The 27,870-nt window shown below is 35.6% G+C and overlaps 1 protein-coding gene across 3 annotated transcripts in view; it reads right to left on the bottom strand.

The window, feature by feature from the left end:
• The window catches only part of RIMS2 (regulating synaptic membrane exocytosis 2), a 400,038-nt gene that overhangs the window by 328,552 nt on the left and 43,616 nt on the right, over positions 1-27,870 (bottom strand). The window contains exon 1 of one of the 3 annotated variants that reach the window (XM_075085581.1): positions 11,726-12,228. The exons of the other annotated variants lie outside the window; for them this stretch is intronic. Coding sequence (XP_074941682.1) covers positions 11,726-11,847 — 122 coding nt within the window. The 5' untranslated portion in view covers positions 11,848-12,228. Of the gene's footprint in view, positions 1-11,725; positions 12,229-27,870 lie in introns of those variants that run through there. 3 annotated transcript variants of the gene reach the window in all.

The following is a 27,870-nucleotide window of genomic DNA, read 5'->3' as shown; positions in this document are numbered from 1 at the left end:
AAATACACTGCACAAAAGCGATTAAGTAAAAATCTGTCAAAATAATAGAAAACAAAATTTTCTTCCTAGATCTGCTTAGTACGTAGACTAATCCAGTCCAGTGCTGATAAAAACCTGAAATTAATATATTGGCCTGAGAACACGTTACCGTCTCTTGGTTTTGATTATGTAACTTAAAGTAGTGCATTCTTTTCTGGAAAATAAAAAAAGCCGCCAATGGCCGTCAGTGAAAAACTAAAACTGAAACAACTGCAACAAAGATAAGTGATTTGTTTTTAGCTAGTGATATGAGCAGGGAAAGATGTTGAAGTTTGAACGAAGTGTCTTTGTTATGCAGTAGAATGAGATTCATCCCCATATAAAGTAACTAGGAAAGAAAGTTTCTGAAATGTGTTATTTAAGTACATGGAGATAATGAAATATTCCACCCTATTGCCATACTTCAAATTTTGCATTACATGAGGGATGCATGACACATGATTTAATGAGGATATTCTATTATTTTGAAGCATTTTTTTGTCAGGGGAAAGAACTGAAGCAGGAGAAGGAAAAAATACAGTTAGACAGAAATAACACACTGCAACTCAATGAGTAGGTCTATAAGATACACTGTTTCCTATCTTATCTCCACACTGTTGCACTCCCTAGATTTCAGTGTACTTTTCCCACACATTTTTGTAGCAATTACAATGAGGTAACATTATTTTATGGAGAAAAAGCCATTTCACATCACTTACACATCACTCCAAATTTGAAGTTGTTACAGCGGAACTCCCAGAATTCAAGTAAAGCTGATGTATTGCCAAAGATCTATTAAAATTTTTTTCCTTCTTTTTATTTAGCTCATCCCACTTCAGCTGAAGCAGCAGTAGATTTGAGATTAGTTCTCAATCTGACATAAACTCCTGTTTCAATATCCACTTGCTCCAATAAAGTTGAATAAATGCAACAGACTTTTTTCTATATGACACAAGAACAGTTCAGATATCACCCACATGTGATCAAAATGAAATACTGATTAATGTACTTTGCATAACTTCAGTAGAAAAGTGATTATTGAGATAGCATTTAGATACCAGTGATTATTCAAAATGTTTCCCAACTAAAGGTAAGAAGGAAATGTTCAGATTTCCCAGCTGTGTTTATTTCTATATTTAGCTGTAAACTCTAAAATGCAGACTTATTCATAGTGGATACACCAACAGACCAGAATCCAGGAAAGATACTTTTGCTTTAGTTGCATGGAAGTACTGCAAAAATAAAATGCACAAAAATGCAGATCTGCATTTTTTTCCCCAGTTTACCATCAGGAGGCCACACAAGACCCCCTGCAGAATTAATGATATTTTTCTTCTGTGCTTAACAGGACAATAAGGTACTTCTGTACACAAGGGCTAATCTTGTGAGTGTAGAATCTGAGTATCTTGTACACTTACCCAATTTTTTAGTGTCTGTATTTCACTTGGCAAATATTATCAAACATGCTTACTGCACAACATCCTCACACTTGTTAAGAATTTCTTTGCAAATACCAATGAATTTTCCTTATTTGTATTTGAATACAGAATTGAGAAATTATGTTCAATTCTTAAATTAATGAAAACATTTCTGAAAGACCTATCCCAAGACAAAAAAAAAATAACTGTAGTGAGGACTGATCAGCTGTATAGCTAACAGTATGCAAGGAAATAATGTAGTTAGTTAAATGATGCAGTTTGCAGCTGGTATGGTGGAGGGCATCCTTGGTCAAGTGAAGGGTATAGCACAGAATCCTTGTGCATCTCTGCCACATGGCCTAAAATGTAAAGATGAACCTAAATTCCCAGAAAATAGAATGAAAATTTAATTTGATCTTTCACTTGCATATAATTACAAACCCAGGGTCAGTAAGACCTTTGCAAATATTTATAAATTAAACATCAGAGACTCCCATGAAGTATTAAATATTAAATATATCCCAGAAAACTCCAGCAGTGAAGTTTACATGATTTTCATGGCGCTACAAAGGAGATGTTGACAATGGCAGGTGCAGAATTCAGACTCCTGCACCCCCCGGTTCTTTGACTGAACGACATAATACCTTCCTCTCATGCTTTACTATAAATAAGTGATTTGAATTAATCTTACAGGCACTTCTTGTACACCATGATTATGCTGTGTCCTACAAATAAGCATACTTTAAGATTAAAGATCCACACTAAGCGCAAGCAAGCTTTTGTGCACAGAAATTATTTGAATTGCTGTACTTTTAAAATTGACATTCTTGTTGCATTTTAAAATCTTTTCTGTCCTCCCTGACACTTTACCACAACTTCCAAAAGTATGACAGTTAGATGAAGCAGGTTCAACTGGAAAAGTTCTTGAAAACAGGGCACTTAGAAGCTTTTACTGTAGGTTATTTGAATAATGTTAGAGTCACTGTGATACAGAAGAGCTATTAAATTTGGGTCTTCTCTTAAAACCACATATTTCTTGTAATTTTACAGCAGAACAATGTCACCATTAGTAGTGAAAAATGGAAGTTCTCAAGTGAATGAAACACTGACTCTCCCTGGGGTCCTAACATCCCCGCAAAATGCACTTGCTGTGAGTGCAGTCTGAAAACAAAGCAGCAACATAAAAAATGATACTAGGGAAATCAAGAAATCTAAAAAGACACATTGGGATAAAGAAGAGGAGCGGGTAGGAGGGGAGGAGAGATTTTATGCTTGCTGTTTCAGCCAAAGTTTTTAATGTTATGTTAGAATTTTTTTAATTATATTGGTATATATAGGCTTGAAAATAAATTTTGTAGGACTAGAGATAATAAATCAATAATTGAAGTGTAAAGTCTTGAAATTCTGAGGTTCCATCTTTTAGTAACATTTTATTCATTGTCTTAAGTCACTTTAAAAATAACATTTCGAGCATGTTATACAGAGGAAAAAATACTAACATTTGCAACAAATATTTCATTATTCTACTACTTATTTAATACTGAAGTGAGTTATTTTCTACTTACAAATATACATACATAATACGTGCCAAAAGGCTCCATCTTTGGTGCACAATGGTTTAACCACATACTAAACTTCTTTGTTTCGAGTATTTCTCTGTCACTTTATATATTACTTTATAGGTTAAAAATAAATAATTTAAAGAAATTATGATTATTGCATTTCCTTGCTTGTCAGCTTAATTTTCTGCACAAGTAAAGGCTATTGTTCTTATTATAATATATATGGATATTCTAAGAGATATGTATTTAAAACTAATTTATTGACAATGTTGATGAAATTTCATGATAAAAAAATATCTTGAATACCAGAAGATAGTAATGAATTGTATCTTAATAAGAAAGATATGTCAAAAGTTACAGGAAGGATAAAGTGTATTAATCAAAATAAGTTTCAATCTTTGAAATAAAGACATAACACAAATTCACTCTGCCTTCTGTAAGATAAATCCAACCCAATTCTTATTCTAAAACCAATAGAAGTTATTTTTCATTAATTCAGTCTGTAATCCCTGTCATACAATTTTGGGACAAAATTCTCCAATACACCACATTTCTATTTCATTTCTCATTCTTAAAATTATCTTGTGTTAGGTTAAGAAAAAGAAAAGAAAAAAAAACACCAAACCCACACCAAAACCAGAAATTAAAAAGCAGCTACCAGAAAGTTTCCCTTGCCTCCTTATTGCAAAGCACATGCTGAAGGGAAGCCAAGGACTTGAAATACTTCCAACTTCTGCTTCAAACCTTTTATCTCAGGGTAAAGCTAAAATGATACTGTTACCTCCAGTACTCCTCTTGGATTTCACAGTTTTTCAGGGGCCAATATTATATATTTTTATTCCTTTCTCAGAACCTTGTAAATGACCTGAGGCCCAGATACCAATCTATCTTGAACTGTTTTGAAACACAGTGTTTTCTAGGAGTAAACCTTCATTCTACCTTTATAGTGCAAAATCAAGAGTATATTCCTGAGAAATCTAAAGGAACACTAGGTCCATAGTTAGCAACTGGTAGGACAGCCCTGCCTCATGTGAAAGGACAGCAGCAGTGCAGCTGCAAGACTGTTCTCTTCCTTCCTCCCCAGTTTAACCAGACCAACACAGTCAAACTTCCCAATTTTTTTTGTGCTATTCTGTCCACCTGCAAGTTGTTATAGTAGAATCACACACAGAATCACAAAATCACACATTGGAAGGGTTCTCAGGGATCATTTAGTCCAACCTTTCTAGGAAGGGCACAATCTAGACAGGATGACCCAGCACCCTGTACAGCCAAATCTTAAAAGTGTCCAATGTGGCCAAGTCAACCACTTCCCTGGGGAGATTATTCCAATGGTTGACTGTCCTCACTGTGAAAAATTTCCCTCTCATGTCCAATCGGAAACTCCCCAAGAGCAACTTGTGTCCTTTCCCCCTTGTCCTCTCCATGGGACTCCTTGTAAAAAGGGTGTCTCCATCTTCTTTGTAACTACCCCTTAAGTACTGGTACATGGTGATGAGATCCCCTCTGAGCCTCCTTTTCTCAAGGCTGAACAAACCCAGCTCTCCCAGCCTATCCTCATATGGCAGCTTCCCAGTCCTGTGATCATCTTGGTGGCCCTTCTCTGGACCCCTTCCAGCCTGTCCACATCATTTTTGTATAGCGGGGACCAGAACTGTACACAGTACTCCAGGTGTGGCTTGACAAGTGCTGAGTAGTTTTGGTTTCCTTTCTAATTCTTTTCCTATCCAGAATCACACTACGCCAAAAAGATGAAAAAGAGCAAAAAATACATCAAGAAATGGCAGGGACCACACCAACAGAAGTGGTCTTCCTCTGTTCCACTGCTTCAGTGAGTCAGTAATGGTGGCAGGAATAGCTGGCAAAACTTCTTTATCAAGGAACGCAAAGATCTCTTTTAGTTCTGATAAGGAGTTCAAAGCCCCATGTTTCTGCAATGCATTATAATTACTATTACTGACCTGGTAAATGAATAGTGCCATTAGTAGGCACATTGTGCCATAAACATGCATGTGGTTGAACTTACTGACCCAAAATAAAAAGAATTAAAAAGTGTAAAGAAAGGGGTGAAAACAAGGTGAGGGACTTGAGTGCTGCTTACCATTTTTTTACATACTTGGTACTGAGCAAAGCAGGACTGCTGAAGACTCACACCAGGAGTTTTTTACCATACAGGTGGGAAAACTTAAATATTTATAAATATGCAGCTGACCAGCTACAGCAAACAGTCTGGCTTATTGTCTTTGCCTCATACCAATATACTAATCTGTAAACTGGGGCAGTATGGAGCAGATTCACACAGCATTCATGCTGGTTTTACCAGAGTGACAACACCCTGAAGGAGAATAAAATGGACAGCTGGGGCTAGTTATTGTTTCAGCCACCACAGTTTCATCTATCCGCAAATGTATCTATTACCTAATCAAGGGTCATGACTAGCAACTGGATGTCCGTGTTGGAACATGAAGTTTTCATAAACTAGGGGGCTCTTGTCATTGAACAGGTCTCTCTAAAATGTTTCAAGTTGAGTACACAAAATCACTAGTCATTTTTTAATATTGTGGCCTCTGCCTTTTCTTATTCCCAAAAAAGAAGATAATACCCACATCTTATGTGGATGCTCTGAAGAATGACAGGAATTATGTGAGTTATTCAAGAATGAAAAGAGATTATTTTTATATGTTCTGATCAAAAATGTTGTACTTGGTAACTCAAATGTAGCTTAGATTTCTGTTACTCTCACCCAGGTGATTCCTCCCAGGTGAGGAACTAAAAATCAACATTTAAGGCATGTTTAATAATTTCCAAATTTAGGATTATTTAAATTTGTTACTTTAACGTACTATCTGAACTGAGATAAATTATCCACCTCTAACCCATCCTTATCTTTCTTCCTGGTGGGAGGTTAAGATCATATGCCAGCTAGGATTTTATTACCATCATCAGATAACAGCAGCTGATGCACAATAAGAATAGAGAGAAACCTGTTATGGCTGCAAATATCCACAGCTCTGTGAGACTCATGGAGGAAGCATATGTCACCTTATTAAATCTGTAGCAACTGAGGTGGAAGTAACAGAAGGTATCTCTCTCCAGAGCTGGAAGAGATGGGAAGAGAAACAGTTCTGTAAGGAAATCTCTTACATTTCTCTCTCTGAAAATATCTGTAACAGGATGTTACAGGGATGGTTCTTCCTAGAAATAGGGATTTTAGAAACAAAACCAAAACTCAAGAGCTGCCAAGACAGGATGGATTACAGAATTTCTTTCCAGAAAGAAATAGCTCTGGGGCAAGTTAGTACATTCAGTTACTTCCTCCAAGGGAAGTGGAAAGAGGAGAAGGTGATTAAAAAACTCATGCTACTTGTCCCACTTTCTCCCACTGTAGCAAATTAGGGGGCAAAAGATGGATGGTGCTAGATACACTTATTCACAGCTCAAAAAGAGAACATACATTGCTCTGTGAGAGGGATGAATGGCAAAGGTGCAAAAAAGATCAAATGCGGTCACTAAATTCATCACTGAGCTCCCTCATGCTCACTGTCTGCCAGTGCTTCTGTATTGGTTTGGGGTTATTTTTGTAGCCAAAAAATCTGGAATTTTTGGAATTACAGAAAGAAGAGGAAGTAAAAAGGTTTCTTTCCTCTCCTTGTTTCAAGAGCTGTCTTTCATGGAATATTAGGAAGGACAGCCGTAAGACTCTCTCTGTGCCTTTCATATACAACTTGCTGTCCCAGGCAGTCGTCTTCTTGTGTTTACAAAAGTTTATGTGTGTGTATATATGCATAGGGATTCACCTGGATACGGCTTATGCCTCTAATTTTAGGAAGAAAAAAAGATAGAGGATCATTTGACATGGATAACCTTTCTGAAGTAATATAGACATCTAGGGTTGGTGTTAGCTTAGTTTTGGCATTCTGATTGTGTCTGATGCAAGACACAAACAGTTAAGAAGCAGGGGAGAAATAGCTTTGCTATGCCTTTAAGTCATTAAGGAAAAAATATGTAGAAGGAATACAAATAGAAGCTCTGGATTTTTTTCCCAACATTGCATGGTTTTTTAATTGAGAAAGCACATCGGCTGCAAATTTCAGGAAATTATTTAAGACAGGATTATATGAATCTAGTACGGTGGTAAAAAAGGTGCAGATGTGAAAATCCCAAACTAAATTTTTACAGGTAGTTATAGACAAGCTAGTTTTTGACAGTGAGAAGAGGCAGTTTTAGTTATTATTCACCATTGCATATCAGACTATGGACAATATACTCTCAGTTCTAACGCCATCAGTGTGTTTACATCCTTGGCTCTTGGACTAATAATATTTGAAAATGCAACATACTTACTATAGCAAACCCCTTGCTTTGTTGAACTGATACAGAGTCTGAAAAAAACCTCAGCTCTATTCTACAGAAACATCTCTACACAATCGTTTCCCAACAAGGAAAAGAAAATAATCTTTTTCCTTCAATGTCAAAGCAAGCATTAATTGCACCATGACAAATAACAATTGTCTATGCCAGTAATTCTTGACATCGTGTGATGGGTTCATCATAAAAAGGAGCATTGGTAAATAGCTCATAGGTATAATTAGGAAACAAAACAAAAAATTAAATAATGAAAATAAATAATATTTTTCTGCTAAAATTATATTTTCTGTGTAAGTATCTAGTTTCATGAACAGGCTAATATATTAGGTATTTTAATAACCTTTTGAAAATCACTGTAATTATGTAAAAGATGCTTACCAAGGGATTGAAAGAGTGCGAACTCTTAAGATTCTTTAAAAATATTGGGGTTTAATTTAATGAAAGAAAATACAGTTTACTTTTTTAAACTGTGTCTAATTTCAAAACACGGACCATTCCTAAATCCCTGCTGTACATAGAATTTGTGAACAACCTCTGTACTATTTTTGGGATTAATATATTAGTTATCTTATGCCCCTCTGTGGCCAACCTAGACAACAAATTCACTTTCATATAGCTATAACAAAGAAATAACAACGTATCGTGGGAGAAACCAGGTTTAGGGAAATCCTTGGCTTTCCAGTCTCAGAGAAAAGCTGTTAATATATACTGCAATGGTGAAATTGGACTGATACTGTTCTGTAGAGTTTGTATCAATTTTAGCCACAAAGGATACTCGCCATTATGCAGTGATGTGTTAATCTGAATATTGCCCAGAGCAACTGTGACTTCACAAAGCATGCTGCTACAAATAGAGCATCTGACAGCACAGTATTTGTCTACTAAACTCAAAATGAAGAATGGCAATCAGAAAATCCAGCTTACCTGATAACTAAACATTTTAAAAGTCATTTTAAAACTTTATTTCATTGTCTTTAATCATTTGAACTAAAAGTACGTCACTGAAAGTCATCAAAATTTTTAGACTTAAAAAACCTGAAGCTCTTTTAGATGTTGCTTTAGAATTTGGATCTAAGGTAAGCACTTAGTACGTTTTCAGAAAAGGTCTCCCGATTTCTTTTCCCATTCTTTCTTTTCCCAGACACAGGAAGACTTTATTCCACAAATTAGCTATTTGCCAAATGCTAAGAATGCAAAACAATTCTTGTGACTCCCTGACAGGAGGTAATTCTAATCATTTTTCAATAAAAAGTAACATATTACACAGGAAATAGCACTACAGTCCCCAATGTAGGTGAAACACAATTTTGAAGTAAAGTCATAGCTCTTACTGCTTCAACTGGCTGGAGTTGGTAATGTCAGATAGAGACATGCAGGACCAGGAGGAAGGCCCGGTAAACCAGCTCTCTCTTTTACACTCACAATAACAGCTTACAGAAAAGTGTTGCCGTGTAGCTGGCACTAGAGAACTAAACTGCAGTATTCCTCCAACAGAAGCTGTTAGCAGAGGATAACTAAACCTATTTAAATGGTGAAATAAATCTGACTCACGAGGAGTTTAACACCATTTGGGTCCTCTCACATCAACTACTGAAACACAAAAAATATGCAAATAAAAACCCAACTCATGTAGGGTTTCTATGTGAAATGATAAAAAACAGTTTAATATATGTTTCTGCCAATGTTTGGTATAACATTAGAAAGCAAAGGCTGATATAACTGGCTTTCTTGCAACAAAATCACAGCGTATCTAAACTTTCAGAAGAACGGAAGAACTCCAAGAACAGATCCTGTAAAAATTAATAGGAAAGTATTTTCAGTACACGCATAATATTTAGTTCCCTATGATTTTTTGGTTTATACTCCATTATCTACTATACTATTAGTATGCATTATCCTGTTTTTCTTCATATTATTACTTTGTGTAACCAGCAGTTAATCATTCTGTGCTTAGTGTCAGCTGTTACCTTTCTGGACTCTGACTTTTAGTTTTTAGATGTAAAAGCATAAAGAAAAAACTTAAAAAGGATCATCTCCTTTTAGTCTGACAAAACACTTAAGTTCAAAGTCCAAAGAGACAGACCACATTATACCCATCAAAGCAGAATCTTTTATATGTTAGATGTATTTTTGTTTTCCTTACCACAGTTCTGAAACATTAACTCTTAATGCACGAACAATCAGTTTTAGCAAGCGCATTACATCAATTGTGCAAACCTTTAAGTGAAAAATACACCTAAAATATACACTACATTGATTTACTTGGAAAAGATAAAATAGAATTTTTTTAATCAGTAAGAAAAGAAAAAGGACTGGCCTTCAAAGTAAATGTCAGCAAGATTTTTTAGCATCTATTCAATAGATGGCTTCTTCAAAGCCCTTTTATCAGGATCAAATTTAAAATACTGATAATTGTTCAGAAGACAGAATATTTTTACTCAATAACCTTAAATAACTTTCAACTAACTTTAACTTCAGAAGACACAGAAACCATGACTTGGTCTCTCATGATTATTGCTACATACTGTTGAAAAATCACACAGTTTTCTTGAGGCCAAAAGGATTGGTACCTAGAAAAACATGACATCGCTTCTTATAAATATAGAAATATTCTCATCCTAAAAAAGACAGCCCATACTAGGTATGAGGCTGCATTTCCTAACAATCCTTTCTTGTTTGCCAGTCTTCTAGAATAAATGTAATTCAAAACCTCGGGCACAGCAAATGCAATAAAATAATTCTCTGATATCTTTTGATTTGAAACTGATAAAATATGCGGCTTTTGCCAGAGACTTACAAGCCAAATACACACCTAAAAGCACCATGAACATGTATCTGCGAGAAAAATGAACAAACACCATGCACGTTGATCTGCAAGAAGCATGCACTTTGATCTGCAAAAACAGATCCAGGGATACAGGACTCGGTTTGTAGCTGATTAGAACAGTTGCTAAGGGCTTTGTTGCTTGCTGCAGGCCTGAAACTATGCACTTGAAAATATGCACTGTTTTACTATCACATAAGACATAAATTATTGCTCCATTCTGCAGAGCTTCAAAGATTTCACAGTACACCAAAGATGTAAGAAAAATCTCATTGACTACAGATTTCTTATATATCTTTAAAAAATCTTAATTAGCTAAAGTGATTAGGATTACTAAAGCTACCTCCATAATTTTACATGCCTAATTAGAAATTCACAACCAAGATATCAAAACTTGAAAACAGTAACAACATTAAATAAATATTAAAATATTTATAAAGGAAACACCAGCAGTAAGGGAGGGAATCCTTACAACAATATTCTGGGAAATAAAACTAAAAGAGTCTTCTGAAGCATTAAGTGCAAATATCACTGTATTTAAGAAATAATATCCTATTTAAAGGGGATTTCTCCCACAGATACAGAGAAGAAAATTAAAGTGCTGGATATAGTCTCTGCAATATTACTTCCACCCTTTTTCCAGAATGTTTCCATCAGTGCACTATCTTTATAAAGAACTACAGGATTCTTTTTCTCCCTGATCTGCACTTATGCCCTTCTAGATGAAATTCTTAATAATTTTCACTGTTAATATTTAATAGAAGTATGAAAAAGTTCTAAACATCAGTGTTATAGCATGTTTACTGAATAATGTCACAAAAATGAGTCATTATTCAGTCTACCCCAAAAAAAAAATCCTAAGAAACCAATTTAATAACCACCTTACAACAATAAACAACTTCTCCCTGTCATTTCTATTTCCCACAAAAAACCACCTATTCATAAAAGGATAGCCTACAGAGCTCACTGACGTGCAAAGCAACCACTGATCAGCTATCATTTGGCCAGTTAAAAGATTATTGAAAAGCATCGCACAGAGAATCTAAGTCTTCCAAAAATAAGAAACTGCTTTCTGCCTATTTTGCAAATGGTATACAGGACTACTAATTTACATCTCCCAACAAATTATGCATGGTTAAACAGACACATTTCTTGAGCATTTAATCCTTTCACTGCCACATCCACACAGAAATCATTTTCTCAGACAAATTTGTTTATGAATATTTAATAAGCTTTAAGGACTACAGTTAATAATGCCAGCTTCTAATGGCAGCTAATGTATTTGAAAGACACATAACCATCTTAAATATTTTATTCTGCCTTTGCTGGCTTTATGTTTGCAGACCGAGTTCTCATTTAAATCCTTACATAAAACATAAAACATAAAATCACCAACAGAAGGGACTCACTGCTACCATAAAAACATTAATATCGAAGAGTGCAATTATAAGAGTACCCCACTGAAAAACATGCAAATAGATTACTATCAGCATAAGCATAGAAATGGTAAGCCAAAATGTTTTTTTTCTACTCACCTAGTGTTGTTCAGCGTTTGTCCAAAAAGATCATTTTGTAAAATATTTGGAGGGGATGAGAAAACCCCATGAAAATGAGATAAAACAGAATTGCAGACCTGGCGCAGTGTCTCAAATTGCATTTTCACTCTTTCCTTCCCTTCTATTTTTCTTCACCACCTGTCTTAAAAGTCATCTATTTTGTACACACCATCAAATGCAAACATGCCAATCAAGTTCCATATTTCTCCTGATCTCTGTAAAAACTGTGCCTAAATGAGCAGGGGCTGATAGTTAATTGTACAGTCATTATTCTTCTAATTCAGTCGTAGAAGATTTAGCACCCGTGCGGCTTTCTCCTGACTGTAGCAAGAATTCTAAACAGCAGTAAGCTTTTTGGGCATTCCCAGCTGAAGTGTGAAGCTGAGCTGCTTTCATGTACTCTACTCATATTTCTCTAAGCCTATTAAAAACACGCAGTGAATAGATGCTGTCGTCAGGAGTTTCAGCACATCTGGCTGCCAGCAATAAAATCTCAGAAGTAAAAAAAATGAGGACAAGGCATCCTCACACTGTTACTACTGTCTAAGAGGAGGAGGATTTCTGCATCTTCCCCTCCTCCTTCCCTCCCCTGTAAAAATGACTAACATCAGTGACCGTGTATGTAGGGCTTTTTCTTTTTTTTAATGTAAAGGCAGCTCTACAGGACAGAAAGACCACTCTACAAATATTCTTCATCTAATAAACACCATGTATCACTGAGACTGTAACAACAGACCTTTTGTCTTATATCTGAAAAGCTATACCGTACCTTACATGAGATAACAGGTTTTTAACTGCAAATATTTAAATGTAGTATCAATTCATGGCTGAAGCAAACAGTATACATTCTATACATAACTGTTCCGTTAGGTACTGTACATGCAGCATCAAGGCAATGATTTATCACACAAACTTGAAAAATCACTAAAAGGAATGACTGCATTGTATAAATACTAATCTCAAAATAAGTCTTCAGCCTCTTTTAAAAGTTTATTGCACAGAATCAGCCAGAATGGAACAAAGCAAAATCGATCACTTCTTTGGGTGCTCCATACCTGCCTACTTCCAGGAAAACCCAATGTGTTAGGAGCCTACATCTCTGGTACCCATACAGTATAGGAAATGAAAAAATAAGAAGCAGAATCGGTCATCTGACAGAACACAGTGAGATTCTGCAGCACAATATGCACGGTGAATAGCATTAAATGTACAGAAAATAAGTATCCCTGACTACAAAACGTATTTATCCTCTTTTCCTTCAATGCTTGTGCCAGGGGATGACATTACATAATATTACAGAATATATTCTATCGTTGTCAAATTGAAAAATAACTATTAAAAAGATTTTCCTTAGAATATCTCATTTTCTATCCACAGCTTTTAACATCTTAGTACTAATTACAAAATCTCCAAATAAACCAACATAAAATGAGGGCCATTATTAAAGCTTTTCCCCTGAAAGCTATTTTAATCCCAGAAGATGTGGGAATAAGCAACCTTCCAGCTAATTAAAGTGTTGTATTGATGTGCTCAGAAGGGAGTACCCATCCAGGCTTCTTTCGCCAGAAGGATGGCAGCTACAACTCAGATTTTCAAAGAAAAAAATAGGAACCAATTCATCTCCAGGCCCCTCTAAGAGAGATATAGAAGACTCCCTACTAGTGCCCATGTTAGATAATTTTAAAAAAGAATTGAAAAAATACTCGCTAATAAAACTGTTCCCAAAACTCATGTGAAAGCCTTCAAAGTACTATACAAAATAGTTATTAATATCTGTATTTATGCCTATAACATACTGTGCATTATGGAAAGATTTGTATTGGAGAAATGTATGACAAAGTGTTGTAAAAAGTACTAGGCTGTATGTATGGCAAAGCTGGTAAATGTTGAGATCCTTGAGAAGGAGCTAATGAGTATTTATGGCGATCTTGCTATAATAAAAAGAAAACTTAATACTTGGTAACCAGTTTGCCTACCTTATAGGGAATTCATGTTTGAAATATCAGAAAATTTGCCTTTACATTCATTCCACCAAAAAGACAAGATTTTTTGTATCTGTTGCAAGAAACTGAATCATCTTGTTACAAATTATTCCAGTTATTAAAAAAATTATTAGTTATATATAGCACTTAAAAGTTCAGAGACAACGTAGACTATGGAGTAGGTACAAGACCAACATTTTATCATATGTTTCAATTATATGACCATTTTGTTGTGTGCCTTATGAATAATCATCAAAGCTAAATGCTCCTGTAGTTGCAACCAAGGTCTGGACATTTGGCATTCACCTTTCTATGTCTTCATTTTCAGATATTTAAAATGGAAGTTATGACATGCATTCCTTTTTTTGTAAAATTGTTCTAAAACTACTGACAAAATGGGATACATATTTAAAACTTCTCATTTTTTCGTTTAATTCTGGAGTAAGGAATGAAAAGTACTCTGCAGATATTCATGCAAGTAAAACCTTTAACACAGAAAAGATAAAAATAAAGGGATACTTTTAAAGGCAAATACTCCATAGTTGTTATTAACAGAAAATTCAACTATAATGACAGAGGGGTTGTGCAAATACACAATTATATCCTCAGCATTCCCAGATTAAAAGCCTTACATAAGAATTCTGGAAAAGACAGGAATTAATTTTTTTCCCCTATTTGATATTTAACTTCTTTAAACTTGAGATCTCCTTTTCTCTTTTTCAGTTCACTCACTCTACACCCTCAAATACCCATATTAAAAGAAAAAGAGGCCCTACATGCACAAGCTTCTTTTTTAAGAACACCCCTACTTGTGTACTTTAACACGCAGCAGGTAAGTCAAGTACTACTCAATCACTTGTGATTCGGGCTTTTCCTAACATCTGAGGGCCTGATTCAGCTAATTTTTATAGCAACGCTTACTATAGCATTTTGTGTATTTATACCTGTACATATACATACACACTCTTGCTAATTATGTTTTAATAATAATAAACTTCATTTCTACACCAGTTATACAATGGATTTCATAGACATGAACACAAAGGGCTTTAAAGATTGCACAGAATGAGAAAAACAAGTACTAGATAGTCTAAGCAACTACCTGACATGGCTGACAGCCTATTTCAAAATGAAAAGACAAGCCTGGGAAAGCATCACTGGATCCATTAAGCCAGGCTACACTGAGATCCATACAGATACTTATTTCTCTAGCCAAGCTGAATCTCAATAAACACCCTACAGCTACAAATAGTTTGGAAGAAAAGTTTTTCTAGGAAGCTTCTGAGTATGTATGGATATTTTTCAACTTATATAAAGCATTTCTATTTCAAATGTAAGATCACATTTCTTTGACTTTGATTCTAGAATTCAGAAAGCTTTTAAGATAAACCTATTATACAAAGAAAGTTGACAATATGTACAAATGCGTTATCTCAAACAATACTTCTAGGCATCACTTCTTTGTTATAGCCACACAGAAAATACATTTCACAGAAAGTTGCAGCTCAAACAAGGTAAAGTCATGCAACCTCATTAAAGCTATACATTACAGCTCATAAGGCAAAGATTGTTCTGTGATAAAAGAAACTATCAACTACAATTTTTGATTCATTTCCATTCTAACTTACTGGATATTACATTAAGTGTAGTTTGATGGAATCACAAAAGAAAATGGTAGAGATAAGTCACTTAGAATTTCGGGTAAGAGTGGGATTTTTTAAATGTACAGAAAGACAAAGCTCTATTTTTTTCATCTAGACATTAAATAAAATTGAGTATTTAATAGCACATAAATGCCTGTAATGCAGCTACCATTGCTCTCCAATATGCCCTTACCAAAACATTTGGCTAAATATTTAAGACTAAAAAATGTTGACTAAAAAATGATGAAAAGCAAAAATGTCTGAAAAAATGCTTTTCAGACAGGTGAGTTAACAAGAGTAGCCTTGCACATTGGCTGCTCTTATATTATTACAGTTTGTAAGACTACTCATTTTGGGTCAGATTAGCAAACTCATGCTCCAAGTGGGACATGATTTTAAAAGACTAACTTACTTAAATTAAATTCAAGGATGGACATTTCACTTTGCTACTGCAGGTGGAATGCAACCAGACTTTCTTTTGGGGTAAAGCACACATTAATTTGTATTTCATCACATTGATGTTCAAAGGTTCAGCTTCACAAGAGAAGTTTAGCAAGAACTAAGGCAAAATCTACAACTGTAAACTTAATCACATAAGAACAGGAGTCATACAAGCCAGTATCATGAGTATCTAGAATAGCAAATAAGAAAAAGATGCAGATAAAGCCCCAACCCCAAAAGAATAAAAGTACCTAAGTCCACGCTGCAGGGAAGCGTCAGTCTCTGCTCAAGAAGTGTAATAATGAACGCTCTCCTTGAGTTGGTACCTGAACAATCATTCAAAACACACCCTTCTTTTTATTACAGGAAGTCTGGTGGTTAGAACAGTGTCTGGGAACATGGAAAACTGAGTCCCAATTTTCCCTTCTGGCTTCCTCAAATATGCTCACAGAGTCCTCATCAAGACCCTCTTGGTTATCCCAAAGGGAATTTGTCTTTGCTGTTGAGGCTGTTCTCCTTCCCGTAAAATAATTAAATATTGAAAGAACTATTTAATTCACTGAGTTAAACATTCATTGAGAATGGGAAAGTGATACTGATTTTATTCCCTCGTAGTCAGGTCAGAGATCTACAATGAAAGATACTGAAATTCCAGCTAAGAGACCAAACCTTGCTACCAAAAATATCCACTAACAAAGCATAGTAATGTAAAAGAAAGTAAATTCATCCTAACATTCAACCATCAAATATTGTGGGTTTTTCTCACTTGCATGTTTATCTCAATATCTTCCACATTTCCCTGTTTCCTTACTTTCATTTTTGAGGCATTGCATCCATATTCATATAATTCTTTTTAATGTCCTTCTTTTGAAAAATAGTTCTTCATCTTCCTCCCATTTATCCTTTTAGTAGTAATCTATACTCTCTTTTTAGCCAAAGTAACAGATTTTAAATCAAGGATATGAGACTTAGAAACCTGGACAGTCTGTTTATCCATTTCTCTATCCTTATCACCATCTATCACCGTAATTAATATGCTTGAGGAGACTGGTCAACTTCATAGGGGCACAAATTTCCAACAAGCTGTGTGAAAATCAGCATCATCACAGCAGGAGAAAGACCCAAGTCAGTGCATGTAGAGGAGGGGTGGGAAGAACCGTTACCCATTGACTTTGGCAGGAGAAAGACAGTCAGAATATGGTCAGTAAATAGCCACATCATTGCCATCTTAATTTTGACAAAGTTATCGTGATAGCAAAAGGTGCTTAAGTAATTGTGATCCTCCACCACCTCACAGAGGAAATTGCATAGAAAAACATGAGACACTATTACAGGCTGCATTGATTCTGGTGCTCATGGAACCACCTGTCTCTGTTGTGTTTAACACCCTCATTCCTCTGTTTCCATTGGACTTGCTGCTAATGCACAAAGGACTCACCAAATTTTATCTCCCATTTCACCAGCAGTAATACCAAATAATGAAACAATAATTTATCCATAGAATGAGCTTTACAAAAATAGTTAATCATCACAAACCTTGTAAGTATATTATCTATCAAACACTAGGAAATGTGTGAACCCCAATCCATTCTCTTACTTGCTGTGTTTAGCGTACTAAAACTTTGTTGTTCCAAAGTCTGTTGAGCTACTGTTCCCTGTAGCAGCAACTGTTTAGTAGCCTAATTCCAGTGAAATCCGAGATAAAACTGCATGCCAGTAGTCTTTGGATCAAGGCCCAAAAGCACAGTTCAGCACTATGCCTCTAGCACGTTTCCAAATACTGGGACTGCTCTAGTGCCAGTGGAAACAGTCTGTGCACTGTTCCTCAGTCATGAACTCACCCAGCAAGTAGCACATCTCTCTGAATGGTTAAGAGGATGGCCTGATGAATCTACTTACATTGAAGACAAAACACAAAGATAAGCTGTCAGTTTACATTCTGCACCTTTAGTGGAATCTGGATATTCCCTCTCTGAAAATCCTCAGAACTTATGTCATCAACACAGTGGGGGAAATGGCAAGAAATTGTCTATTTTTTAATGAAAGACATAATTAACTTTGACATGTATAGATCCCCAGGAAAGTCAAGGAGCATAGACTATATCAGCCCAAAAGGCACAGACTTGATGGGAGATTCCAGATCAGCTTTGGCCTTCCTAAGCAGGATAATGCCACCTGCCCCTAACTGGGTGTGCTGAAGTTCTGTGATGACACCAAAAAATTAATTCCCCTGTGTCTCATCACGCTTTAAATAAATGACAGAAATAATCGTGATCCACTGGTCAGTATGGCTTTAAGACTTTCTAAAAGGTGGCAAGCAAATTAAACATGAGATTTTACTTCCATCCTTACTAGTTTGGAAAGAATACATCTTACAAATAAAGTATTTGGAAGCTGAGATTTCTTCTTATTTTGAACAGTTATGTCTTAATTGAATTCTAATTCTACAAAAGGACAAAATGAAGACTTGTGACACAAATGCTAGATGACTTGTTTAGTGTAAATAGTTTGAGTGTTTAAGAAAATCTACATTTTTAAAACTCATAACACAATGATAGGTCTGATTTTGCTTTTTATGCCGATACTAGGAAATGTGCCATATGTTCACTTGGGAAATCCTGCTGTTAGGCCTGGTATGGACACATACAAAAACTGGCATTGACCATACAAATTGCACGTTCCAGGATGAGTAAGATAGAGGGAACAAAAAATGAACAAATTGGACAAGGGAAATATGAAAAGTATTATTTAAAATCCTTTTGTTATTAATGATGATAAAATATACCACAAGAGTACTACTTCTTGAAATTAATCAGTAGGAATGCCTCAGAACCAGGCATTCCCACCTTTATATGCTGAGCAGGACATCATACGGTATGGGATATCCCTTTGGTCAGCTGGGGTCAGCTGTCCCAGCTGTGTCCCCTCCCAGCTCCTTGTGCACCCCCAGCCCACTTGCTGGTGGGGCGGTGTGAGATGAGAAGCCCTTGACTCTGTGTAAGCCCTGCTCAGCAATATCAAAAACATCCCTGTGTTATCAACACTGTTTCCAGCACAAATCCAAAACACAGCCCCATCCTAGCTACTATGAAGAAAATTAACTCTATCCCAGCCAAAACCAACACAGATATGAATCACCTTGACTTATTGGTTAATTTACTTAGCTCGATATAAATTATGGCTTCTCAAACCTCCCTGTGGAATTCTCTTTAATACATTAGTTGAAAGGCAATATGGTAAATTTTATTAAAATATGACAAGGAATAGAATAGTTAAAAATAATTACATAATATGTTTAATGTTAATTATTTCTCTGACCTCTGTCCTTCTCACCCTTCTGAATAATACACAATATATACAACTTGCCTGGTAAAACAAAAAGCTTCTATTGCTAGGGCACACCAGAAAACAGAGAAAAAGCCTAAGTTGCATCTTGTGACTTAAAAACATGAAATGGTGTAGTGTTGAGTTTGAGGTTTTTTCCCAGCACAAGTGGAACAAGGCACTTTGGATTTTGCTGTTTTGATAATTATATTATATGCTACGTGACATGTTCAGAAAAACAACTCTGAACAAAGTTTTAAGTACATTTTGACTACCTCTGGTCTGCAACAAAGCTGCAGTGACTAGTTTCTGCCCCACTTGCCAGATCAGGGCAATTCTAAGTATACCTTTGCTTAAAAATGAAAAAGTTATTGATTTTAGGCAAATTCAGAGGTTGAATTTAGAGAGTCTGGATCATTGCCTGAAGTTATTAACACAGACACACAGGTTTGATCCACTTAAATATAGATGGCTAAGGTGCGCAGTTTAGCAGCCTAGCCATATTTTTCTTCCTGTGTAATCAATAGAGAGAAAGAGGAGCATGTAAAAAAAAATTCATGTGACCAAAAATTGCATGAGAGCCCAAAAACAGGTTTAATGAAGTGCTCTTACGCTTCCCTAAGTACCTTATTTAGGAGGTATGAGTATCACTCTGTGGTTGCATTTTATTGCTGGATCTGAGAACACTTTCCAACTCCTGCCTCGGCTGTGTTCTGACACCATGTCAGAAAAACACCTGGGTGTGCACGTTCTCTCCTTTTTTCCTACCCATGCATTGTCCCAGCATATAATCCAGGCATTTTATGGATCTGCATGTTTTCTAGCAAAATTCTTATTGATGGTAGATCTCCCATATTAAAAAGGAAGCCCTAAAATCTAGAGACACGGGGTTTTTAACTCACTCCCCTGACCTAAGACATAATTTATCTCAAAAGCTGCTGGGGCAGAAATTGCATTTAGCAAACAAAAACCAACCTATTTGTCTAACAAACGTAGGAATTACCTCTTCACCCTGCAAGACCATGATTCTAGTTTGCACTAAAATAATTCATACATATTGCTAATTTTGTTTCATGCCTGCAGGACTGCTGGGCTTCCTACAGGAGAAATGCATCTCTTTTTTCCACAAAATAATGTCTGCAAATTCTGGGTCATAGAATGACCTTATAATCAGTTCTCTACTTTCCTCAGAGTGTCTGACAGTTTACTGAAAAGGCTATACATTCAAGCTTTTAGCATGAATATATACATTTGTGCATGTTCATACATGTGGTATAAAATATATAAATAATATTTTTTAAAGTATGAAAGGAATGCTATTAAGATGGAAGAATCAGGCAATCAGAGTTAGAAAAAGTCTAACTGAGACTTCATTTCCCTGACTAAAGGAATAGTTGCATTACCTGACAGGAACAGAAAGCTGTTATACTCTGGTTGAATAAGCAGAGTACATGTAATACACGTCAATACAGCAGGCTCAGTATGCAGTAGATGCTGCACCTTGCAGAATGCATGGTTTAAAGTAGTATATTTCAACCAATTTTACCTTAAGCTGACTCACAATCAATTGATATTTCTTTGCACCTCATTACAGTACATGAATCCTACTTTATGCCTCATTTGCAGTTCTGGATGGTTCACCAATGAGATGTGTCTCACTAGTCAAGAAGTGCTGGCCTAGAAAGAGATTTGATTGATGTTTGAAACAATGCCTTGAAAATTTTATCTGCTACAAAAGATATTTCTGTTCTTCACTTTCATCAAAAGTTATCATTTGTCACCTTTCAAAAAAGCAAAAAGTGATTTAAGATATTACTAACCAAGTATTATGCATGATTAACAATGTAAAATACTAAGAAGCTGAAAATGCACACACTAACAGTTTTCAGACATCTGCCTTTCCTGTCCTCCTTGGGGTGATGCATTCAAGTTGAAAGTTGATTTCCTCAGTGCTCACAGGCAGTTCATACTTATATCCCTTATTCTCCAAATTATACGAGTTTAAGGGAGGAAATGATTAGCACAAAGCAGACAGCAAAAATTGAACTCTACAACAGTCCACTGATGATTATCAACAACGTGAATGCACCCAGCACAGTACTGATTTCAATATGCACACTCAGGTACAGATATAATGTTCTTTTTGTGAAATACACAGTTACCATCCTCTTTGCACGAGATCCTTTATGCAAAGACTTCTTTGGGTGAGCAGGCTGATCATGAAGCTCCTTATGATGTAAAGTAAGAGCTACATTGATCTTGAAGACCATGGTGATTATACATTGCACAAATTGGTTCTCATTCCCTGTGAACTTGGGAGTTTAATTCATTTTAGAAATTCCTTTTAGTCACCTGGAAAATATCTTAAGAGTTTTATTGCAGTATTTCTACTTTCAGATGACTGATTTGGACCTTAAAAGGCCTACCAAACTTGTGTTGGGTGTCAATGTGTCCAGATGATTTGTGATGGAAACAAAGCCTAATATATGTGTAAACTAGAAGATACATCATTCTCCAAATGGCAGTAAGATTAAGATTAAACTTTCCATTTTGTGAAACAGGAGCTAAGAGAACACTTCTATGCATTGGACTGTTTATTAACCTCTGTTGTTCAGTACACTGGATAAAAGTTGGAGCCTTCCATATCTTGGGAATGAGTTCAAAGAGACTAACTTATCTTCCTTTCATGTCATTATAAGATTTACGATCTCCTGGGTTGCTCCTATCTTCAGCTGATTGGAATACCAGAAGAATATTTTCCTGATGATTGTACACCTCTGGAATTAATTTCTGTTGACAGTGTCATGGAGCCTGGGTTTTATAAGCATTAAGGCAGTGTAAATATTTTACTTTGAAAAGATTTCTGTTTAATATTGGAGTTTTATGTTAGCAGAGTAAAGGCAATGCTGGCCATTATAAGTTTGGGGAGGAGGGTAGGGTTAATTTCATATTTAACTGTTATCATAACTATAAGGCTTCATGATACTTGGTGATATACCACAGTATAAACTTCCAAATAAATCTCATTTTCAGAGAGAAAAAAATGCTCCTGAAAGAAGTACCCATATGCCACGTAGACCGTGAAATATAACATGCTTGTCTTGAGGGAAATCTCGTTTAGTTAGCTTCACTGGGTTTAACTCTGAAAACAACTGACAGCTTTTGTGAATCCCTACAAATGGGACACAACCATTCTTATAAATGCTTTTGATTACCTGAAGGAGAAGTGAAGAAGTAACATAGGTGAGAATTAATAGTCCTGACTTACACCAGTGTATCAGTCATTACCACAGTGTAGCTCATCATCATCCAAAACAAGTTTGTTGAGGGGGAGAAGCTGAGACACTACTGCTATTGGCCTTCATATCCAAAGCTCCAGAGTTTAAGTGAGTCACATCTACAAAATATTCCTCCCTTTTCCATTGTTTAAGTGACATAACTTCATCTTTTCCTCCTCAATCTGATTCTCAGGGTCTTTATAATTGATGTTCTCATTTAGGGAAGAATTTTTGCCTCAAAAAAAAATCTGCTAAGTAGCAATTAAATTATTTTTGCTTTCAACTTTATTCAAAGATCCAATTTCTTCCTTCAAATACTGATACATATCTTCAAAATGAAAATAGATTCTCCAATCATTGTATTTACTTCAGCTACGAGACACGGGAAGCACCCAAAATATACATTGTTTTTTAAGAAATGCAAACCCAAGGTAAATTTGGTTTCTTTCAGAATTCCTTTTTGTTCCAATTCCTGTTAATGAATGGTATAGGAAGATGAATCATTACATGTCCATTTTAGAAATAAAATGCAGTTATCTCAGCATCATGAGGAGGTAAAATTGCTGAACTAACTGTTGAGTTGTTGAATTTTTTATATACAAGAGATGAGATTGTTGAACTAATTGTGATTCCTCTTCTAGCTTCAATATTTTTCACAGTTCTAACTGGAGCATAAAGATACAACTGAGGCAGGTCCATTTTTGTCAGCCCAGCACCTCGTGCCAGAGTCAACAAGATTTAATTAAAATTAATCTACCTCTTGGAAAAAAAAAATCGGTTTTGTGCACTGATTTGGAAATTTAGAATGCAATGTCCCTCTGAAGTTTCCCAGGTTATTTGGAATTACAAAAAAATCAGATGCTTTCTGCTTTAATCTTATCTGCCTTGATGGCTATTTTTTTTTTAAATGAGCATCAAGGAAGTCTATAATTCAAAGTCTAGGATTTTCACAAAGTCATCACAGAATAAAACCTCTTGCAGCTAAAATGCACTGCTTTCTATCAAGATATCACCAGAAGAGCTGTTGCCCTTGCTGTTTCCTTTTTGCCAAAGAAAACAGGTTTTCTGCAGCAAAGTTCATGGGTCATCCTATTACAAGCTGTGTAATAAAAAACTTACTTTGGCAGGTAAACTACATCTAGGGACCTATTCAAGCCAAAATATCAGCTGAGAAAACACTGGACCAGAAATCAGGAAAACTATATTTGGAGCAACTTAACCTCCTGAAGATGATATACTTACTGATGTCCCTAGCAGCATTTCCAGAAATCCCAGTGTTGCAGAAATGGGCACTTTCTGATGTCATTTTCTGAAACACCAGGGCATGATTACAGGGCACAGTGGTGCACAGTGCAGAGATGTCAGAACAAGTTGCATATACACAACCCACTGCATATCATACATAGGTATTACCCTGGATTTAAAAACTCCACTTTAAGTTAAGAGTCACTGACTTCAGGTCACCTACATTTTCTGCTTAACTTGAAATGAAATTATACTGCACTACTTTGCTGGGACAGGTAACTATTCCCTTAAAATGTCTGTGACTATCTTCCGTTTGGTTGGTAAAGAATGCAGTTAGGCTCATTTTCACTGAAAGGCAGAAAATTAAGATTTCTCACAGCCTGGGAGATAAATGTCCACTTACTTTACCACAAATCTGAAAGGACACTTATGAATGGTTGCAGAATTGTTGGAAATTGAGGAATAGAGGTGAGCTAGAGCTGCGGGAAAGAAAAAGAACTGGGTTAGAGAAAAAAAGAATGTCTGTCTTTAAGTGAAGGAATACCATATCTTTGAAAATACTTCCAATGTCTAGCCAGAGTTTGGTAAGAACTCGCACCAGTGAGAAAGAGATGATGATACACAAAAGAAAATGAGCTAATAAAATAAATAAATAACCAGGTAAAGACATTGCAGAGTAGACAAAGGGACAAACAAGTATTTGGCTTGAAAAAGGAGCAGAAAAAAGAAATAGAATAATCATGCTAAAGACAAGGTAGAAAACAAAATGGTATTGCTTAATAATGCAATTTTTAATTATGCAAATATGATCATCCTCGTCCTCTTACATTCATTTTTTAGTTATATTTTTCCTTAAATCTGACTTAATAAAATAGATTGACATTTACTAAAATTATTAAACTTGCTATGTAAAAGATAAATGATAACTAAATTGCACTACAGGAGTGATTGCTTTATCATTTGTGACTTTTAGAGGCACAAAGAAAGAACCAAAGAAAGAATTTGTACCAGTAACCATTATTCATCCTCATTTATTATTTTAATTCAGTCTATATAGCTATGGTAAAAGGTATGAAAATAAAAGGCCATTCATTGAATTGCCTCCTGCAGATTCCAGAACCACTTTGCTGCCAGAAACTACAAACTTGAGTTAGCAGAGTCCTTTATTAAATGTTAGCCATTTCCCTTGGCTGCACTCCACAGTTGTAACTTATTCACCTTTACACACCAATTTTGTAAATATGAAATTCAAATAAAATCTGTTATTTATACTGCTGAAGAGAAATTAGCCTCCGAAGAACAGAGCACAGTACAACTAAGGATGATGAACACACAGTGCACTGTAACCGTCATGTTTGTGCAAAGTCAACAAAACAGCACTTTAAGAAGACATGCTCAACCCAGAAAGGTACTGGCCTCATTAATTTAAAAATTAAAATTAAAATTGCTACTACACTCAATTTTTTTCTAGTATTGCTTTCTTTCAGGGACAATTTAGCTAAAAGAAAAACTAGATTTAACTGCATACATGTTAGCTGCAGTTAGTAATAAAAAAGATTCAATATTCTGATAAACCTGGGATCTGTGTTTACAGATTTAAATTATTAATGCTCTTTTAGGATAGTTAAAGACATAGCTGTGATACACAGAAGCATAACACTGCAATGGAAGGCCAAATTCCCCTTCAAAGTTACCAAATATCAACACTGAATCTCAAGATTTTGCTGAGCTCATTCTGCATAAAAGTAAGAAAAGTCAAATCATAAGTCCTAGTATTCCGTAAGCAGTATGCAACAAATATTTATAATTAAGGAAAAAAAAAAGTAATAAGTAACAGTAAGCAAAATCATGTTGCAATGGAATTGTTTTTGAAAAGGGCCTCTACAGTAAATTGTGAAAATGAAATTCTCTAAAACCAGCATGAGATTTGCGCACTGCAGAGAATGATTGTAGCTGAGTTCAGATTATCACTTAAAGCTGGAATTCAATCTCTGTGTTATGTTTTTAATTAAAACACTCTTTAAATGTTTGAAAAGAAACACAGCAGTTTTAGACTGTTTATTAAGGTAGGTTAGTTCTGCTACAGTTGGGGAAGTTTCCTCCTTTCTTTCTCTTTCTCTCCAAACAGACTAGCTTTCTCTAAAAAAAGTATCCCAAATTATATCTAGAATCGGTCAGAGGCTCAACACTACTCAGTACAGATTCTACAGCTAGAAAAAGGCTGGCTTTAAAAGAAAAAAAAAGTATTTTTTTTAATAAAGCACCATCAGAAAAAAAAAAATATGGACAGCGAGGTCATTGGTTCTTCTGCTACTTGGGGGAAATAGAAGTGGAGGGAGGGAAGCAATGCACATCTCAGGAAAAACTACGCTGAAGTCACAGTGTGGCTGCACGTGTCCTGAATGTTGTGTTAGCATCGTCAGTATTCACGTGAGCAGGAGACCCACAAAACCAACATTAGGAGAGAAACAGAATTGTACAAGGCTCCCCCTCTTTTCCGGAAGTTAGAATAGAATGGAGATGCTGCAACCCATCACAGCCTATTGATAACAGGGAGAAACAGAGTATACCCATTATAGGTAGTCTAGGCTGTTAATAGACAATGTCAGTACCATTCAGGATCTTCTCACAGAGACTGCATGTTCTGCATGTAGGCATTACAGATGGTACCAAGCTCCTTACTCATCCTTATAAGTAGGTGTAGCTTAATCCTTGTCATAAGTGTCTAATTATTTCATTAAAACTTCTGCACTGAAGGATTTCTGACTTTCTTGGACCCAAGGTACTTCTTTTCAATAATTAAATACTGCTCCCTTCCCATAAATTCCTATTGCTTCCTCTGGCCATAGTTATTATTAATTTCCTTTCTATGCCATTCCAGATTGAGACAGCAGATAAACGTAGCTCTAGTTTCTACCTGAAAACTGGAATAGACATGAAATATTGATCCATACCCCTAAACCTGTATGTACAGGAATGAAATAGTTAAGAAGAGTTCTGTGAAGAAGAAACTAACTTGTTTGTTCTAAGTTATTACCTCAAGAATCATACAAAGCATACGCTGAAATGGAAGATAGGACAAAAACCAAAAGCAAAACTACTGAGATGACAGTTTTCAGATTGACATTGGTTTCACTTTACAGCTCCAAGGACTGACTATCAAAGTGGTGAAAAATGCCGGAACAGGAGCAGGAAGATAAAGATAAAACCTTATTTGGATGCAGTTCAAATCCCATAAAACTTAAAAATTTAATATGGTAAAAATACAGTAGGGTACCTCTAATGCCCAAATTTTGCATCCTGTTCTAGCACCAGGGAAAGTCAGTGACAGCTCTTTGCAGTCATGCATGGAAAGAATATTGATTCAATTTTAAACTCAACCTGCAAAATACTTGTACAAAGTATTAGATTTATTCATGAAGTGAAAGAATATCATTATGCTTTCTCAACAGTTGTGGGCTTTTTCTACTGCAGTGGTCAAGAGTATTAAAAAAAAAATAAATTCATGTCATTTAATTCTTACATAAAGAGTTCTAAAAGGTTTGGAGACACTGTTGTCCTTAATGGATACTCCTGAACACAAACCAACCTGCACATAGCATTGTCAGTCTGACTCTTGGGTACCAACTCCCTTATTTTAAACACTGGCTCTATACAACTCCTTTAATATTTCTCACTGTGTTTAAAAGATAGGTAGAAAAATATAGGTTAAAAAAAGTTAAATGCCTCTATTTTACTTGAGATTGCTTTCAAATAAGCTTAGTTTCCACAAGTCCAAGTAAAGATTGTATGCTTTTTTAAGACACCTGGGCTAAAGATCTATCAGCTCAGGTACTCAGAAACAATCAAAACCAGAGGCTGCTGCACTACAGTGCTGTGTCATAAGTGTTGCAGAAGAAAAATAGTTATAATCTTGCGAAATGGCCAGTTTTTAGCCTTTCAGAAAGAAATGTAACTGACTGATTCTTTAACGTTACATTCTCATATTTTAAATTGCAGTAAACTACCGTCAGTGATTTTCTCAATATCAGTTGTTTCTAATCCAGCAATTAAAGAAGAGCCATTTGAAAAAGATATAACATGAAACAGATGGACACACATTTTCATTTATTTAATTCATGCTGCTCTTTGATGTTTCTCAGCTAGCTTATGCCTGCTTTTTCCTCTCTCCTCCTCTTCTCTCTTATTTTGGTTTCTTTTTTCTCTCTGTT

This window comes from Phalacrocorax aristotelis, chromosome 2 (genome assembly GCF_949628215.1).
Source record: "Phalacrocorax aristotelis chromosome 2, bGulAri2.1, whole genome shotgun sequence".
In the NCBI taxonomy this organism is placed as follows: domain Eukaryota; kingdom Metazoa; phylum Chordata; class Aves; order Suliformes; family Phalacrocoracidae; genus Phalacrocorax; species Phalacrocorax aristotelis.
The sequence above is the reverse complement of the archived record's forward strand: the minus strand, read 5'-3'. Positions and strand labels throughout refer to the sequence as shown.